Genomic DNA, 18,949 nt, shown 5'->3' on the forward strand with positions numbered 1-18,949 from the left:
GTTTTTCTGGATCTGCTCAGTCTCTGAGTGAAATGCCAATGGTGACGATGCATTACAGCATCAAACAGTATCTCATGGTAGGGAGGGAGACAAGCTTGTTGTTACAGCAGATCACATTTAGTAAGCTGTAGTGAACTAGCATTTTTTAATGCAAATGCTACAAACAGTGTGTTGCACACAACTTGGACCACAACTAAATCTGATTGTGGTCTGTGATGGATCGCAAGTTCTGGTCACTAATTTTCACTTTTCACCATCCTGCTTTTGCCTGATCTGAATGGGGATGACAATCTCATTGGCTGAGTCACTGGTGACGGTCCCAGGGATGAGGGCCTGTACAGACAGAAGTCCATCACCAGACAGTGAGGAACTGATATGTTGCAAATCCACTCCCTGTGGCAGCCTTAAAGAAACAAAGTGAAAGGGTATCAGTAACAAATGAATCAACTGCAGCAAATCCCATTCATCTTATACAACTAAACACACTTATTTCTTTGTTTCCTGCATATTCCTGTCCCTTTTTTGGCATACTCATTTAACCAGTCCTAAGAGGCTAATAACTATTTTTTGCATCTTTCACTAAAGCCTATCCTTGCTACAGGACAATTTATCCTCTGTCTTTTTATTGACCTCTTGCCTTCTAAAACCTTCAATATGTAACAATGTTTGGATTAGCATGACTGATTATATACAGCCATGATGTTAAATCCCATAGAGTTCTAAAATTATATGAATTTCATTTTTCAAAATACTTCAACTGTACTTCTCAGAGATAACTTACTTATATTTCCGTGTGAAGCACCTTGAAACCGATCCATGCTCATCCTGCCTTTCTTCATGATTTCCTTGAAATGAGAAGCGGGGACAATCAAACTACATGTGTGCAGAAAATTATGTAAAATGACACAAATTCATTAACTTTGCAAGCTCATGTAATATATCATATTATTAATGTCAATGTATGCAGTACATTTAATGATTGTTTTACTTAATTTTAGTCATTTTAATAATAATTTTTGAAGCAGTGAATCTCACTTTTTTTTCATAACATTAATCTCATAGTATCTACCTTCTGTGAGAAGGTAAGAAAAGCATGTGCAGTACCTGATATTTGCAAGTAGCCCTCCTTAGTTGTAATTGTGATCTCCTCAGGAGAGAAGTGATTGACATCCAAGTTAATCTTCCAGCTGTCCTGCCCTGTTCTGATCTCTGATACTCCACCAGACAGCTGTCTTTGAAGCCGTTGGCTAGATGCTGCCGGGGGGTGACCGTTGAATGGAGGGAGAAAGGGAGAATGTGTATACCCTGGCCAGGAGAAAGACGCCAGTCTCCTCTTAGCCCAGTCTATCCAGTTGAGATCACTAGGCTCCAGGAAAGGAGGGAGGCCAAAATCCTGCTCAAAGATGCGGTTCGACTGTGTCCAGTTAGGGAACGGATCCCAGCTCACATCTCGGCGGAAAATGGGACGGGATAATACTTTATTTTGTTCACCCATATCCAAAAATTACCTCAGAATGAAGGAAAGTGATGTCGAATCTGCAAACCCTGTAGCTCCACCCTGACAAATCTTTGCTTAGAGTAATGGCCAAGACACAATGGGGCTTCTATACTGTTACTCAACAGTTCTTAAAAACTACCACACAGTGGCTAGGAGTTCCTAGGAAAAGTCAGCTATGGCAGCTGTAATGATTCACTCAAACACTTTATATACCCAGCTGATTCATTTTAACACTTGTCAAGCAGTAAGCATTATGTATGGGATGAGAATGACTTGGTGTGTCATGGGCTGGGGTGTTACTCCTCCGTTGCCCTGGGACCTGGAGAGGATCATGCTAATTATCTGAATTTATATCTCTTGAGAGTATATGGCAAGTTGTTGGTGAATGACTCCGGCAACAGCAACCAGACACTTTATTCACCGATGGCCTCTGCAGTCTTGTCACATACTGGTGCTCTTTGTCTTCCATAGAAATCACAGCCTTGTGTTATGTGAGGGAACAGCATGTACATTCAGAGTCTCACAGGGAGAGTAAACAACAGCGTTACTTTCAGCTCCCAAACCCAAGCTCCAAAAAATGACCTGTGCATAACCATTCTTTGGGATGCCATGGTGAACTCAAGACTATTAACAAATCAATCATTATCATGTGATGAGTGTGTAGGGCAAATAATTTTACAATGTGACAGCCCTGTTGGCATCTTAGCAAAGTGATGAACTGATACAGAAAGACTGACGCAGTGGACACAGTGATGTGGAATTTTACATAGAGAGCTGCATCTTCATGGTTGTGCTGTTCCACAAATGGACCCAGCTTTAGTCAAAGAATAAATCATCACCATGAAACAGGGCGGTATCTAACAAGCCAATATCTGCAACCTTTCCTTTTATGGTCATGGTCAAGTACTAGGTATTTACCAGGTAAATAGGTAATACATGGTAAAAATATCAAGTACTTACAGTTATAGTTAGTAAATACGTAGAATTTAATGGCATAATTCCTAGGAAATGAGGCTATTACCAGGTTCCTACCATATCCTTTATAATTGTTTATTTTCCTTTCGCATCCCATTAAAACAAACATCTACCATATGTTCTGCAATAGTACTAAGTAAAACATTTAAATTTATTCAGTAAACTGAAACTGGACCATAAAAGGAAGCAATGTTTGTTCCTATGGCATTAATATGTTTCCTTCAAATTGGTTATTTCCTTTTCCATTCCATGAAGACCAGAATGTACCATGTATTTTCTACGAAGGTACGAAGTGAAACATTCCCAGTTACTAGGTATGCTGAAATTGGACTGTAAAAGGAAGCAAAACTTAATTCTATGGTCTGAACTGCTTCTTACCACATCCTTTACAAATGCATTAAGATGACAAATCTACCATACATATTCAGCAACAAACATTACAGTGCACAGATGGAAGCGACGTTTAATACCATTACCAGTGTTACAAAGTAAAGTGTTACAATTTACAAGGCAAGTAAATGGAAACTGGGCTGCCTTTTACACAGACAAAATCTAAAAGAAATGTAAATCCTTGCCTTAGGTTGAAAAATAATTGTACTTTCAAACTAACTGAAAGTACAAAACTTGATAGATTCATGTATAACAGTGGCCCAATAAAAACAATTTATTGGTGTTTTAATTTTTTAACATTCTACTGAAAATTACTACACTTTCATTGCAATTGGGAATACAATTTTTGGGTAACATTAGTGGCTTCCATGAATAATTACTATGCAAGAAAGCTAATTTATAGGAATGTTTCTTAGAAAGTACACAAAACTATTGCCAATATGAACCCTCATTATATACAAGATAGCTGTTTGAATTGATAGGAAATTAAGAAAGGGTTTCTAACGTGTAGCCTAATTTATTTTCTCGGTGCCTAGCTATTTGTGCAGCATCAACTGTTGCTGTAATTGAAATTACTACAGTCCTGGAATAATCAGGATAACCACATCAATCACCAATGTATTATCAAGAAGAATAGATCCACTCTACTGCTAGGCTCCGGTAGGTTCGCTGTCTTTCAGTATTATAACCTGTTAGCCAAAATGTTTTGTTAGCATCGCCCAAACTTAATAAATTTGTTTGTTAGTATAGGCAACACTGCTTTTCTAACCTACTCTAGCTGTACCTTAAATATTCTTCAGCAAAAATATCTTTAATAATTAATCACATCTAACAACATTCTCTTTTCTTAAAAGTAACTCAGGAACTTTTACTCTGAAGTCATTTGAAATAAGATATGTTTGCCTTTACTGAAGTAGATTTTTACAACAGAACGTTTACATACAATATCAGCAAAGTAACAATACTTCTACTTGAGTAGGTTATTTTAGTACTCTTTCTACCACTGCATTTTACATGATGACAATTTCAAATTCAAATTTCAAATTCAAATTTTATTTGTCACATACACAATCATACACAGTACAATGCGCAGTGAAATGCTTTAGGTACCTGTTCCGGCTCAGATAGAGTGTAAAACAAAATTTAAACGAGCAATTAAAGTTGAGACATAATTTAATAAATAAAATAAAAAAGCTTTCACATCACTTCTTCTGTATACATATGTCTTCTCTCTGCAGTCTGCAGAGGGGGAATTGAGTGGTGAGTTTCTTCATGACAGCCGACGTAAAATACTACCACTAAGGAATTCAAGGGGTCATCAAAGCCATCAGATTTCAATTTCTACGAGTAGTAGCTTTAACCTCATGGTGGCCCATCTTAAAACTATCCTGGGAGTCATGTTTCTTTGCTGAGAGCTTCTAAATATGTCAGAAGTCATGCTATCAGTTTTTATAACTTCGTAACACTTATGCCACAGTAAAAGCAAGAAAAGCACTTGGTGCATGCCAGACACACCCATTTTTGTGCAATAAGAAAGCACATATTTTAAAACCTTCACTCAGAAGAAGAAAAATCACATCACATATAAATGTTCCCAAGTAAATGCAGTATCACAGAGCTGAAAAGGAAAACCCAACAGAAATATTATCTTTTGTCTAATTCAAGAACATGCTTTTGAATTGACCTGATCTGTAGTATGACTGTCTACCATGCAAGTGTGGGACTTGCGTGTTAAATATTGTAAGCTTGGACAGAAACCCCAGAAAGAACCTATAACCTTCTGTGAATGATATGGAGATGTCATTTTATGTGTTTAGTGGCACAGTCACTTTTGGTCAATTAACGTAATTGGCATGATGACGTACCTGCTTGATTCACTTCCCTTCTGTAGGCTTGTGCGATGAATATTTGCTCACCTGCACACCCACAAAGATATATCACTATTGTACTGTGCTAGTCTTCAGTGTGTGCTTTCCACTATTGCATGTTCTACTTCACACACTTAGAATTAGCATAATCAGTAAGGATCTGTCATACTGATGAGAACAGGGCTCATGAGAGAGATTCCCCTGGAAAGAAAGCTACAGTACATCAGAATAGAATAGAATAGAATAGAATAAAATAGAATAGAATAGAATAGAATAGAATAACTTTACTGTCCAACCAATTTGGAAAGTTTTATTTTGTCTCACTTCGAACATGATTAAAAACACAATAACAGCATCAGTTATATACATCAGCACTTGAGGACAACTACAGTACACAGACAATACATAGCACAGAGTACTCCAGTTCATTTAGCAGCATGAGGAGAAAAATCCATTGTATCCATAGGTGATTTAAAGGAATTTTCTTTACCTTCATTATCCCCAAACATGAGTTGCTCTGTATGATATGAACAAAAAAGGAGTGCTTATACATGTGTAGCGGGTAACACGTCGAATGCCCCGCCTGTGACAGGAGTTTTTTAATCATGGATAGCTTATTGAACTGAATTTATTAATATGCTGTAGTTTTCATACAGATAATCCCGTACTATGCTGCAAGTACATAAATGTATGCAGTGTAGTTAGCATGAATACTGTGTACTATTTATGCAGAATGAGCTGTTGATCAGGCCGAGTGACTTGTTGTCAGGCACATGGGAATGCCACTTACAAAGGGCCCTCATCATGCACTTGAGCTTATTGTATAACAAAATTCACAAAAAAATTCCAGTTTTTTGGTTTGGAATTAGGTCTCAAAATTTAAATTGATGCAGACAGATACTATTCTTACGTAAGTGTGTTGATGCTGTTATGGAATATGCCTGTTGATATTCTTCAAGTGGTTGATGTTGGTAACTAATTCAGGATTACTATGGAAGTAATCAATTTGTATTAGCAACTGCTTATTATTAATTTAGAAAATGACAACTTTCAATTCTTTGATTTGCTTAATTCCATCTTAATTTTATAGAGATGATTGCCTAACCACATGTATCTTAGTGTAGGCAGGACATAGATTTCTTTGTTTTTATAATAGTGCCATGAATCTTAACTTTGCAGGGATCACAATTTGCTGTAGCTTATAAGTTATAGTCAGAATCATTACCATAGTACCACAGTTTACTATCAAATCTATCTGCGTTGCGTTCTGTTCTGGCAACATTCTGGGTCAGGCCTATCAAGACAGCTCCCCTTTGCTCCTGGTTAAACCCAAAGGGTGTTTGGTCTGATCCTACAATTTAGTTTGCTTCTCCATACTGAACAGGGGTATTTGATCAACCATTCAATGTTAGATGGAGATATGTATTACATGAACATGTATTACAATAAAGCTGGAATTCTGGTTAGAAGGCCTGGCTTGTCACTATTCCATCAGACTGTGCAGCTTTTCTGAGAAAAAACAAGAGAGAGAGAAAACTGACTGTGGTTCAGTAGAAGGAAACTACAGCATATATGTCTTTTAAAGCCAGAAAGCTACTTATACTCAAAATATGTCCAAAAACATATTCAAATGAAGTAATGCATTTTAATCTTTTAGCCCACAGAATTGTGATCCATTGAGGATGGTTACTGCATCACATACCTTTTCTGTTTTCTGGATTGGAGTATGATTGCCGCTATAATTGTGATCAATGCCAAACCTCCAATGACTGAGCCAACCACAATTCCTGTTATATTATCTGAAATATGACAAAAAACATGCATTGTAAACAGAGGCTCCCAAATGAAGGCATATAACTAACTTACGCATTAACTGATTTTGATTCTTCTCACTCCAACTAGTCAACGTGTTCTCATATGATTGTATGATATTGAAATGGTTTGTATGATTACGAAAATGTTATGCACCCTTGATTCATATTATACCTACACATTGATTCATACTATACCTATGCATGGCCAGCCGCATAGCCTGCACTAAAACAACTAAGGTTAAGATTAGGGTTAAGTTTAGGTAACTAAAAGTTTGGTTAAGGTTAGGCTACTAAAACAACCCCAGTTTGTTCCCAGGGAAATGTGGAATGAGGAAGACATGCTCACAGTTATCTGTGTCCATGGTTATTAGTCAAAAGTTCCCACTGCTAAGGTTTACATAGACGTTAACAACCAGGTCTATTTGATGAAGGCTGAAGTAGCCTCTGCCCTACCCTCTTTTGCTGGGGACAGATCTACCCATTTTGCCTGATTTGATTCAAGAGAGAATATGGAAGCCATGTGGAGTAGTCACAAATCAAAGGCAAGGGAGCTTACTGAGACTCCAGTCCATGTAACACCACTACCTGTTGAGCCAGAGGTAGAAGAGCTGCTACTGACAAGCCAGCCTGTGATGCACTCTCTACTGATACACCAGCTACTGAGGCAGACATATTGCAGCTTATGTTTTTTATGCATTTTACAAGGAAGAGGTAGTTGACGTTGAAATCACACAGGAGGGGAGATGGGAGAAGTGCAGGGAGCAGTTGTGGGAATTGATGTTGCCAATCAGCAAGGTCAGGAAGTTGGGGCTTCAGATCTGTGTAAATATATCCCCCTGTGATCATGCCAAGCAGCAGAGAGAGGACACCACTCTTGTAGATTGTTTCAAGAAGGCAGGGGAAGGTTCCACTGTCAGTCCCTTCAGCGAACAATTCATGATTGAAAATTGACTACTTTCCAGAATGTGTGATTATGGCACACAGTTTGTCCTATCAAAAGCTTGTTGAGAGGTTGTTGGGCCACACTATTCCTTGTCACGTAGCCTTTATGAAAATGTTCATGAGGATTTCCAAGAGGTTTTACTGGCCAGGGATTTACAGCCAGTTCAAAGAATATGGTTAAACCTGCCCAGAAAGCCAGCTTACCACAGGGTCTCTGTTTTGGCCTTTGATCCAAACTAAGACAGCGATTTCAACCACCCAAAACGGAGCTTTTCAAAACTGTTCTCTCAAGTGGATACATTTGAAAACGCCGCTTTTGTGTTGTAGTGTGGACAGGGAAAACAGGGGTTTTCGACAATGCTGACGTGCGATTGTCATGTGATTTCAGGCGAGCCACCCCAAACTTGCTCGCACAACATGAAGTACAAAAGAACAACTCTACCGTGACCACTTTTTCACTTTTTGATCTAGGCAATTTTTCATAAACTTAACTTGCTAACTGACTTTGTTCTTAACAATCGCTCTGTAAACAACAACAACCTTTAAAAATGCCAGTGGGCTGGCTGCCCACGTGGCCTGTGCATGCATCCATGTTTTTGGCAGTTCACTGTAGACAGGAGACTTTTCAGAAAAGCTAGTGAAAACGCTAGAGTGGACAGAAAACTTTCGACACAAAAGCGCTTTTCGTTTTTTTGTTGTTGTTTTTTTTCAAATTTACCCAGATAAGTGTGGACTAGGCCATAGCTGAGAAGCCAGGCAGGCAAAAAGTTCATCCTTGTTATGCCTACATGCTGTATATCCTGAGACCTTTCATTTGGCCTCCACAGCGCACCAGCCACTTTCCAGAGGATGATGGATAAAATACTGGCAGGCACAGAATCCTTTGCTGCAGCTTACGTTGATGATTTTACAATCGACTGGGAAGAACACCTCAGTCATCCCAAGGAGGTTTTGCAAAGGATCAAGGGAGCAGAGATCAAGAATCAGCTGAGGACCACCGGACTTTGTCTTGACTGAAGGATATGAGAGACACCAACTCCAGGAGCACAAGGTGGTTCCTCAACATGCAACCCTTCTACTTTTAAGTTCTTCACAGGATGAGTAAAGAAAACTACACAGCTGACTATCTCTCTAGGATTCCACAAGTGTCGTCTCCGGAGGGAGGGGGAAATTATGAAGGTAAATATGTTGCAAAATGCGAGAGCTTGTAGACTTGATGTGAGAACTTGTAAAATACGATGTGAGAACTTGAAGAACAAAAATGAATGTGAAGTCACAGAAAAAATATTCACAAATGTGTAGATTGATATTTACATGAATACAATGACAGCTGCAAACTTGTAATCCAACATTTACTCATATTTATTTATTTTACTTGAGTCCATTTTCCAGTACAACCACAACTCCGTGATTACAACCTCTCGAATCGGTCACTGCAACTTCCCAAATGTGCTCTCTTGCATCACAAAGTGACGAATCTGCGCGCCTTGACTTTTGCAACATTTTTTGCGATAAATGTTTTGCAAAACTCACTTGTAGCTGTGAGGGGGGCGTGGAGGGGGGGGGGGTGTACCAATCAGAAATCGGAAGACGAAGCGCTCTTTTGCTCTGCTCCATGTGCTGTCCTCAGGACGTGCTCCATGTCTGCAGTTAGATCCGCTAACCTTATGGCACACCAAGCCAGGGTAAGTTTCTTCCAAAAGCTTTGTTTTGGTAGGTTAGTACTGTGCCGCACGCACGCCACCAAAACCTCACATTCCTTATAACGTGTAGTAACGTTAGCAAAATGAGAGTGAATGCGCACTTTGGCTAATGGCTAACTATGTTAGTTAACTAATCACAGTACTAACCTACCAAAACAAAGCTTTTGGAAGAAACTTACCCTGGCTTGGAGCAGAGCAAAAGAGCGCTCTCTCACAGCTACAAGTGAGTTTTGCAACACATTTATCGCAAGAAGTGTTGCAAAAGTCAAGTGATGCAAGAGAGCACATTTGGGAAGTTGCAGTGACCGATTCGAGAGGTTGTAATCACGGAGTTGTGGTTGTACTGGAAAATGGACTCAAGTAAAATAAATAAATATGAGTAAATGTTGGATTACAAGTTTGCAGCTGTCATTGTATTCATGTAAATATCAATCTACACATTTGTGAATATTTTTTCTGTGACTTCACATTCATTTTTGTTCTTCAAGTTCTCACATCGTATTTTACAAGTTCTCACATCAAGTCTACAAGCTCTCGCATTTTGCAACATATTTACCTTCATAGGGGGAAACGTCTCGGGGCTACCCCATGCCTTGTAGTGTAGGACACATGTACCTGTATACTTGCATTTACATGTATTTCTATTCATTACAACATGCCGGCACATAGAAGTGTTTGTTAATCGCTCCCCTTGTATCTTTTAAATGCATACTTACCGTGGTTTGCAACATTGAGGTTTTCAGTCACTGCCAAGTTTCTGTCTGGAGGCCTTCAAGCAATGACATGTTCAACGTTGCATTTGCAAGCAACCTTTCTATTTGTTTTTTTTATATCCTTTTGAACTGGCAGAGACTTACATATTTCTAAGAATACTATTTATTGAACTTGTTACAGAATGGAAATTTAATTGATTGTCTCATCTCTCTGTCACTTGACCATGCTTCTTTTTACACCTGGAACTGCCAAACCAGAGGTGGGAGTTTCCAAATCTTTTCCTAGAGGGGTTCCCAGGGGATTGCGGCAAGTGTGGTAGCATTAGAGGGATGTCTCAATGGATATTTTGGAAATAGGCTTATTTAAGTACCCTGAATATATAGGTTTTTTTTAGACACTTGATAAATGATATGTTTGTAGCCTATATTGCAAACCAGGTTCAAACTACACAGTGAGTTACATGAATAATTGCATTTGGTTTGTCTCTGTAGGAGGAGCTATAGCCTTTGAAAGCTGGAGATGAGGCTTTTTCGAGAAATAGTTCTTTTCTAACTGTATGTGACATAAGTAACATGCTGTTATATTGGTTAGGGCCCAAGCCGATGGGAATAGCCTAGAGTGGCAGATCTGAGTTTTGTTTATTAGTTTTTGTTTTCCCTTCCATAAGTTTTTGAAGATGTGTTTTCTTTTTTTTTTCCTCATCTCCTAATTTTTCCTATAAGTTTGGCAATTTTTTTTCTACACTGTAAAAATTCTACACATAGACTCACAGCAGTAAATAAACAGCAGTGACTCTAATAAGAGACTCTACTTGTTCCATCTCCACTTGGTCAACTTAACATTATGCATTTCCTATTTCTTACATGCATTTCCATTCAGAGCCCATAGTTTGACAAGGGGTGCTCACGCCAAACATGATTATTCATGTGAAGAAGTCATGAGAGTGATTCGATTTTCTATTCATTTCCACTGTCCACAGGTGATTGGATGAATAAAATCATGTACACACACACACGCACGCATGCACACACACGCACACACGCATGCATGCACACATGCCTGGACACAGACACTCACTCATATTGATTTTCAGTGAAGAGTTAGATCATTGGACAAAACTGATTTTATTATTTATTCATACTGGCAGCCACACAGTTTGTGGGTTCTCCGGACCACTGGCCATTCTCCTGGCATGTGCGATTCTCCGATCCTTCAAGGGTATAGCCATCATTACAGGACAGCCTCACCATAGCTCCTTGTAGATATGTGGTCCCTTCCTTCTTCCCATTTTTTGGTGGTGAAAGCCAGCCACAGGATACCACTGCATAGTATAAGAGTATTTATCTCTGGCAACAATAACTAACAATTACTTGCTCAAATAACAATTACTTTCTCATATACATTTCCATTGTGTCTTGCTATGCACCCACCTGGCTCTAGATGCTCCACAAGAAGAATGTGATTCTGAAAAGACACCCTGGTAGCATTCCCCAGCCTCAGACTACGACCTACCAGGATATCATACCTACAGTACAGAGGTAAAGAGTGCAGATTAGAAACTGTACTGTTGTAGTATTGTGTAAGAGTGTACTTGCTCATTAGAAAAAAAGAAATAAAAAAAAATGCTAAATAACATGTAATCTGTATTTTTTTTTTTTACGGCTTGCTGTTGTGTAATGTCCACATTTTGTGTTTTACATTTTTTCAGGATAAAATTTACGATTTGATGAATATTAGTAGTAGTAATAGTAATAGTAGTTCTAGTAGTAGTAATCTGTTCTTCTCATACCTACAGTACAGAGAGCCCTCTCCAGTGCATATCTCAGATGCCTGATTGGCAAGGGGATCATCTGGATTATCAGGGACAGAAAACACTGGAACAAAACTATCGTCGTGTCTGGGAGCATATAAATATGTGTCCAAAAGATATTCTGAATCATATGTGAACAAGGAAGACTCATTGGATATAGCCCCTGTAAGACATGAAGAAGAATATGCATCATCAAAAGTATGTACCAACAGCATTAGTAATGATCCAATTAACATACAGACATACATATATGAAAGAGTAGGTTCACAGCAGAAAAAACACCACATGAATCTTGAAGAACAAAACATAATCTGTGGTGTCTAATTGAATAATTTCTTACAGCTTCGCCCAAATGCGAACAACTCCTCTGGATTGCTTTGGTTCAATACGAGTTGACCATCACTGGCAACAAGGTCATCTTTGGCATCACCATTCATTTTTCCTAACAGCCCAAGAGTGGAATCTTTGAACCCGTCTGGCAGGAGCACAGTGGTTGTCATGGTTCCCTCTCTTAGTCGCACTTCCACTCCAGATCCAGTGGGGAACATCACGGTCACATTGTTAGGGGTAGGGGAAAACACAAACACATCTAGAAAAGAGGTTTGGTTAGAGGTTTAGCCTTGGAGGGATATGTTCATAAAAAAAATAAGTTCATAAAAGTCTGCAGCAGTTATTAAATCTTTCTGGAGATGTGAGAGTGATTTTTGACTTAGGAAGAGAGGAAGTTGCAGTAGTGTAAACAAGATAATATTAAAGCCGTATGATCTTCTCTAAGTCTGTGGAGGATAAAATTGCCTTTTTTTACGATACAAGACTACACTACTCTCTTTTATTCACTGAAAGTCAAATCACTGTCAAAAAGCTTCTACATTTCTGGTTTGTGAATGACTTTTTTTGGCAGCTAGCTAGAGTCAGTGATAGTGGTAAGTTTGAATTTATCCTACAATCTGTAACAGTTCAATGTTTATGTTTACACCGTATTACTTGATTTGTGATGAGTCACCAATCCAAAGGTTGATTACCAGGATAAAGCCACGTATTACAAATATAAGGATTGGAAATGTGCTTCATACTTCATAATCAAATGAAATAAACAAAAATAAAATGTTTACAAAATTTTATTGTGAGTACTAAAAAAATATTGTTCCAGGTCTCTACAGTGAGTACTTCATTATATTGCGGCAAGGTGAGTGAGGATCTCACCTTTCATGTCCATCCAGCTTTGCTCAGTAAATGAGAGGGATTTCTGATTCCGCAACACCTCAAGGCGGTTCTGACTGCTGTCAAGCCGCACCTCGATAATATCGGAGGACGCTTCTCTCATGGCAACAGCTGACAACTTGGTTGCTTTTATCAGGGTTCCTATCAGTTACAATGATAAGAAAAATCAGACTAATGATTAGTTATTTATTTATGTATTCAGTCAGTTAATCTGGATTCAGAGAAAAGTCAACCTTCAAGGCTCCACAACTTCAATACCTTACCATTCACAGGCTCTGTTCTGCCTTGGATTGTGAGCTGCTTGTCCTCTGAAATCACCAAAGAGTATTCCCCCTTGCCATTGAAGGAGTAGCTGACACTATCAAAAGTTATGAAGTGGGGATCTCCAAACACCACACCTGGAATTACACACCCAATTGTTGAAAAAATGTATCTGTGTATTGATGATATCTGAAGCACTAATCTTATAAAACACATACTCTGGGTAAGGATGATCCACTCACCTGGTTTGGGTGACTGGTAACTCCTGCAGTCACTGGAGGGCCGGTGTTTGAAGTAGTTGTCACAGTTGTCAGACCAAAGGCAGCAGTAGTAGAAGCTGAGAACGTCATAGACCCAGTGGGATTCTCCAGGAACTCTGGGGGGCTTCTTGAAGGGAGGCGAGCCCCAATCGTGCGCTCGGTCTGGGGTGCTCCCCCCAATAGAGTCTTCTGTCAGGACCTGGGTGCCTGTGCTGTCATAGCAGCACTGTTGCCCTGCCCCATACTTAGGGCTGTCAATAAATTGTTAATGCATTGTCACTTAGAACATTGAACTCTGCTTTAGCTAAACTACACTGTACTGGCCTGGGTGCCCGTTTATTTGCTGGAATAGCTCTTTCTGAACAGGATTTACTAGGGCCAATGCACTATTGGTGTATATTAACCCTTCAGTGTGAAGAGGCCATGTTGTGTTAGTTGCACAGTATATTGTGCATAACAAGCAGAGTTGGGTAGGTTCTTTTAAAAATGCATTCTATTACAGTTAGTAGTTATCTCATCAAAATTGTGATCAATAACGTAATCCAAGGGATTACCCAAACTCAGTAATGTCTTTGCCATGTTTGATGTATAAAGGTGTCGTAAAATTTACAGTAATTGTTGGGCCCTTTATTTACCTCAACAACACAGGTAGATATTAGAGGCTATTATTAGAGACAGGATATCATTTTATTGGCAGGTCCACAATACCTGGTATGCCTAAAAGTGATAGAAATTTTGGAAATTTATTTCAGGTTTATTTCACATTTTATAAAGACGTTGAACACCTGCCACTATTTAAATGGCCTTCTCAGTTTCTTACTTTCACTTTAAAAGTATTCCCGGAAGTAATCCTCAAATTTTTCACAAGTATCTGTAATCAAAATCTTTTTTTTTTTTTTCAGGTAAAGTCAAGGAATACAGTTAAATGTTTTTGTATTTACAATATGTAATGCTGTTACAGGAATTCTGTTACCCAACCCTGAAAACAAGTTACAAAAGTTGTCTGGGTCAAGGACTCACCTAGCATGTATAGCCCTCACACAGTGGACACTTCCAGGGTGGTAGGTGCACACACTCCCTTTCTCTATATCACAGCCATAGTCAGTCTGAGGAGAAAGGCACAGCATCAGTACTCAATAAGGAAAATGTGCACTTCAGTGTGTTCATTTATCAACCACAGTTCAGAGGCATAGCTATGCTTTGACTAAGGCAGCCAGTGGCCACCCAGTGTTTGAGCTTTCCCACCCAGAATTTGAAGGCCGTCAGTAAGCAATTGCATTTCAATTAATCATTATCAATACACCGACCTATTTCCTGCATAACATGGAAACTTATCATTTAATTTTAGCATTCAGTTTGTCATTGTGTTTCTCAGTCAAAGGTCTTAACAGTCCCCTTATATATCAGCAAATACATATGATCTATGATTTGTATATGTTCAGCACTAGCTATAATTTTGCAGAATAAAACATAATATCTATGCTGGAAAGGTTGGGCACAAGCATGTTGGTGCTTCAGGAAATGTGTGCATGCAAAGTAATTAGAGTAGACTAGCATGTGCCTCACCTGCCTTAGACCTTGCACTGGTTAGCAGTAACTATGCTTAAAAGGCAAAAGGCAATTTCCAGCCTTCATAAAAATATAAAGTAATTACCTCGTCTTATCAAGTGCAATAAAATCTCTGCTCCTCTAATGAAACAGACTGGATAGAAAATTTGAGAATGTCTCACAACACTTACCTCCGTCTCTTTCAAAATAACAATGATAATGTTAACAACAGTTAACAAGCAGTTGTCCAGTCCGGTTCTGGTACACACTACTTGGACTAACCGAATCTGCTTTCAAATTCAATAGTCAGTACCTGAATTTTCACTTAGTGAGTTTGGTTGTAGAATGCGGTTCTCTCCTTAAAGAGTAACTAAACCCCAAATCCAAATCTTTGGTGAAGCCTGACACATAATGGTGAAAAGTAGGGTACTGAACTGCCCATCTGCTATTGGCTGGCCTTTGTGCCAGGTGATTTTTTCACCATTTTTCACCATTAGGTGTCAGGCTTCACCAAAGATTTGGGTGGAGCTTAGTTACTCTTTAATAACCAAACTGTGTGAACAGGTTAACAGGATTAAGCCCTCCAATGAGGAGTGACAACCGTATTTAGTTGCAGTGTAGTGGGATTTAGCCCATAGGCGAAAGGCCATCTCTTAGTCAGAGACACCTTGTAGAGGCCATCTCACGAAGGAACATCTCACTAAGCATTACTTGACTGACTGACTGACTGACAGCCTGACCTGATTTTGGCTTATGATGCCCACGGCTGTGCTGTGGGAAAAAGTGGGGCTGTTGCAGCTAAATCTTAATTTGTTACGCTACACACTTACATGAAACCTCCCGGTATCTGCTCTCGCTTGAGCCAGAGTGCATGGGCAGTCTATGATCTCACTGAGGAAGTTGGGCAGCTGATTCTCCAGCTGGTCCCATGCTAAGCACTTATCCAGTGCCCAAGCTGCTGAGTCCTGCCTGAACTTCTCCTCCAGATGCCAGGCTAGTGCATGGTCCTCAGTCCACATGGCATGTACATTCCTAAGTCAATCATGTTACAAATACAGCTGTTAAGTCTTTATTATCTTCATGAATTGTGCATGTTGACATCATCTCCTAAATGACTGAATAAGCTTATGTTTTCCCCGCTATAATTCACATCACTTAGACTGTCAGTGACAAACTGACTTAGATTGTCACTATTAATACATAATGATCTCCAGAGATTTTTCATCTGTGTGAGACCATAGCGAGAATAATCATCCTAATTCTTTTCAAGGAAGTGTTTGTACATACCACATGCCATCAGGGTAGGTGCTGGAGCTGATACGTACACAGCCAACCTCCCAATTTGAAAAGCCATTCTCTGCTGGTTTGGGCAAAAAGCTAAAGGTACCGTTGTTTGGCAGATCCCTCGCAAGAGAGTACAGGTACATCCATTTACCCTGCCAGTATTCAGAGTAGGGCTCTCCTACAGAGAATCATTCCACAGAATTCAATGTATTTCCCACTTGAAAGAGTGTATTAGTCATAGTTACTGTTTTGGTTTACTTCAGTGGCACTCACCTGTCTCCCTGTAACCCCAGAGCTCTATGTTGACCCTCTCCGCTCTGACCAAAGAGGAATTCCAGGTCATGTGAAGAGCACCTCCAACATTAGGTGTACCATAGTACTGCCATTTTGTTGAGTTTATCAAAGTTGCCTTGAATTGAGGATCTAACTTGCCCGTATGTACTGTTACAACACATTTGAATAAAATATACTGTATGTCAATATGGGTTAGGGTTACTGAGTTTGAAAAAAGGGTTTTGAGATCACCACTAAGTAATTGTTATTGTACCTGATAGCCATGCTCCATTTCTGTTGAATGTTGTTCCATTATCTGAGGAGATTTGGAAAGGAACCAATCCTGTTTCATACAACAGCGGGGAGATACAATGGCCTCTGCTGTTTTCATCCACATACCCCACAGTTTTGATACCATCACCGAACCTGCCATTATGAAGCAATTATTGGTATGTTTCTGTTCTAAACAATAAATCTACAGTTAATTTGTTTAATGTTAAAAAATGTGTTATATTGTATGTCTAACAAAATCCTGGTATTTTTCTAAATTGTCAACAATAAAGGTATGATGAAAACATCTTGGCCAAAAGCATTCAAGTTTCTCTTCCATATTTACAAAGCTTATGTGCAATATTTAGGAACATGTAAAACTGCGATGTGAAAATGAATGTCCTACCTGCATACAATGTGGGAACTCTGATTGAAAGTTGCATCAAGGACAACAAAATCTGTTCCACCGAAAATGGACCCAGAATAGGGAAAGATTTCCACACAGTACTCCTTATAGTCCGTACAGCAATTCTTAAGAGAGATACAAGTTGGGTGGCAAGAACATGATTCAAATTTTGCACCACAGTTTCCCTCACATCTCTGGCCTGTCAAAAATAAGGAACGAAGAGTTCATTGACACCTATACATATCAGTTAGGAGTGATGACACTGAAGAATAGTTAAGATACAGGTGAAGATAAGATACAGTGTTTGCCTTTGATTCAAATTTAATAATTTTCATTCTTGATTAAGATGAATTAGGAGTTTAGAGTATTTACCTGATGTTCTGCATATGCATGAAACCAAAAGGAGGAATACTACTGCTGGGAAAGTGTGTCTTTCCATTATGGGATTCAATAGTAAAATCATCAACTAAGGTTTCTGCTTCTTGCATTTGAGCTAAGCTGACACACTCAGCATTTTTCCAGACCTTGACCTTTTAGTCACTGGCATTACCAACATCATGGATCAATCATGGTACCAAAGGTTAATGTGATAACAAGTTAAAATGTGTTTATCCCAAATGATGACCTTTGACATCCACTGCACAATAATCATTGTATTTTATAAGCTGCACTTTGGGAGTTAGACCTGCAGATAGCCCATTGCTAAAAATAAAATTCCCTGTACACTCACCTTCTCCTTGGTATCTTAATCATTATATCAAGATAAAAATACAATTTAGATAGATAATTGCTAGAAAATATGCTGTTGTCTTTAGGGAATGTTTATCGAGACGGTAGAAGAATCATTCTAGAAATATAAAATGAATGATCAAAGTTATTACAAAAAACAAAGAACAATCAACAAGCATCTGTACATGAAATGTGGAATTTATTTATGAGAATGGAATAACAAATTCTACTTTGAGATCTCCTTGCAAAAAAATCTCATTGATTTAACTGTTCGATATGACTAAATACTGTATATCCATATATTAAAGCTGTCCTTGTGTTGTCCTACAAACCAAAAATATGGTGGTGATGGTTCCATCAAAACTAAAACAATGACATTTTTGGGGGATTCCTCAGGACCCAAAGGGTGTACCCATTTCTGTATTTTGGTCTTATCTTGGTCCTGGTGCTTTACATCTGAATAGCGTCGGGTGAAAAGCAACAAATAATTCTGAACAAATTATTATTGAGCTCGAAACATACTAAACATTGAACAAACTGGTTCAAGTAAATCAAACCTCCCACTCTGATTTCCCCATCAAAGCTCGAGTCAAACGAGTCCAACAGCAGCTCTTCCAATGTTTGGCTAGCTGCTTTAACCCCCGCCCACTCACTCACAAGCAACCATTGAGCAAGACAAACAATCACCAGCCCACGCACTGAGACACATGGCTTCTGTAACTTATCAAAGTACAGGCTACAGTGAGCCACAGAGCCACTGTCAGTGATTACAATGTACGCATTGCTGGCTTAATTCTGTGCAGGCTAAATCAATCTGTTGCAGTATACCTTCACAAACAAAGACATCTCACTGTCAAACCCGCTCTTTCAGGAAGTTGTTAGGATTAGGGTTAATCCTGTTTCAGGTTGTTGAGTTTCAGTGTGCATTATCTGAACACTGAGATGCTTCTTGTTTTGGACATGCCACAAATCACACTGTGCCT

The 18,949-nt window shown here is 39.0% G+C and overlaps 2 protein-coding genes across 2 annotated transcripts; both read right to left on the minus strand.

Annotated features, from left to right (window-relative positions):
- Positions 1-243: 243 nt before the first annotated feature.
- Positions 244-1,495, minus strand: LOC139665268 (heat shock protein beta-1-like). Its single transcript, XM_071544272.1, has 3 exons — positions 1,105-1,495; positions 782-845; positions 244-403 (listed from the first exon to the last, which is right to left on the minus strand). Exons 1-3 carry the CDS (start codon positions 1,493-1,495, stop codon positions 244-246), a joined length of 615 nt encoding a protein of 204 aa, XP_071400373.1.
- Positions 1,496-6,194: 4,699 nt separating this feature from the next.
- LOC139665267 (sushi domain-containing protein 2-like) lies at positions 6,195-17,676 on the minus strand. The gene is made up of 16 exons (XM_071544271.1): positions 17,610-17,676; positions 17,238-17,436; positions 16,836-16,987; positions 16,562-16,729; positions 16,292-16,466; positions 15,835-16,036; positions 14,477-14,562; positions 13,439-13,707; positions 13,199-13,333; positions 12,918-13,076; positions 12,055-12,303; positions 11,694-11,877; positions 11,335-11,429; positions 11,046-11,225; positions 6,434-6,530; positions 6,195-6,240 (listed from the first exon to the last, which is right to left on the minus strand). Exons 1-16 carry the CDS (start codon positions 17,674-17,676, stop codon positions 6,195-6,197), a joined length of 2,463 nt encoding a protein of 820 aa, XP_071400372.1.
- Positions 17,677-18,949: the final 1,273 nt, after the last annotated feature.

The sequence above is a fragment of the Centroberyx affinis genome, unplaced genomic scaffold, assembly GCF_046629955.1.
Source record: "Centroberyx affinis isolate AG114_WGS23_722 - 3 ecotype Tasmania unplaced genomic scaffold, CSIRO-AGI_Caff_v1 ptg004511l_1, whole genome shotgun sequence".
Taxonomy (NCBI): Eukaryota; Metazoa; Chordata; class Actinopteri; order Beryciformes; family Berycidae; genus Centroberyx; species Centroberyx affinis.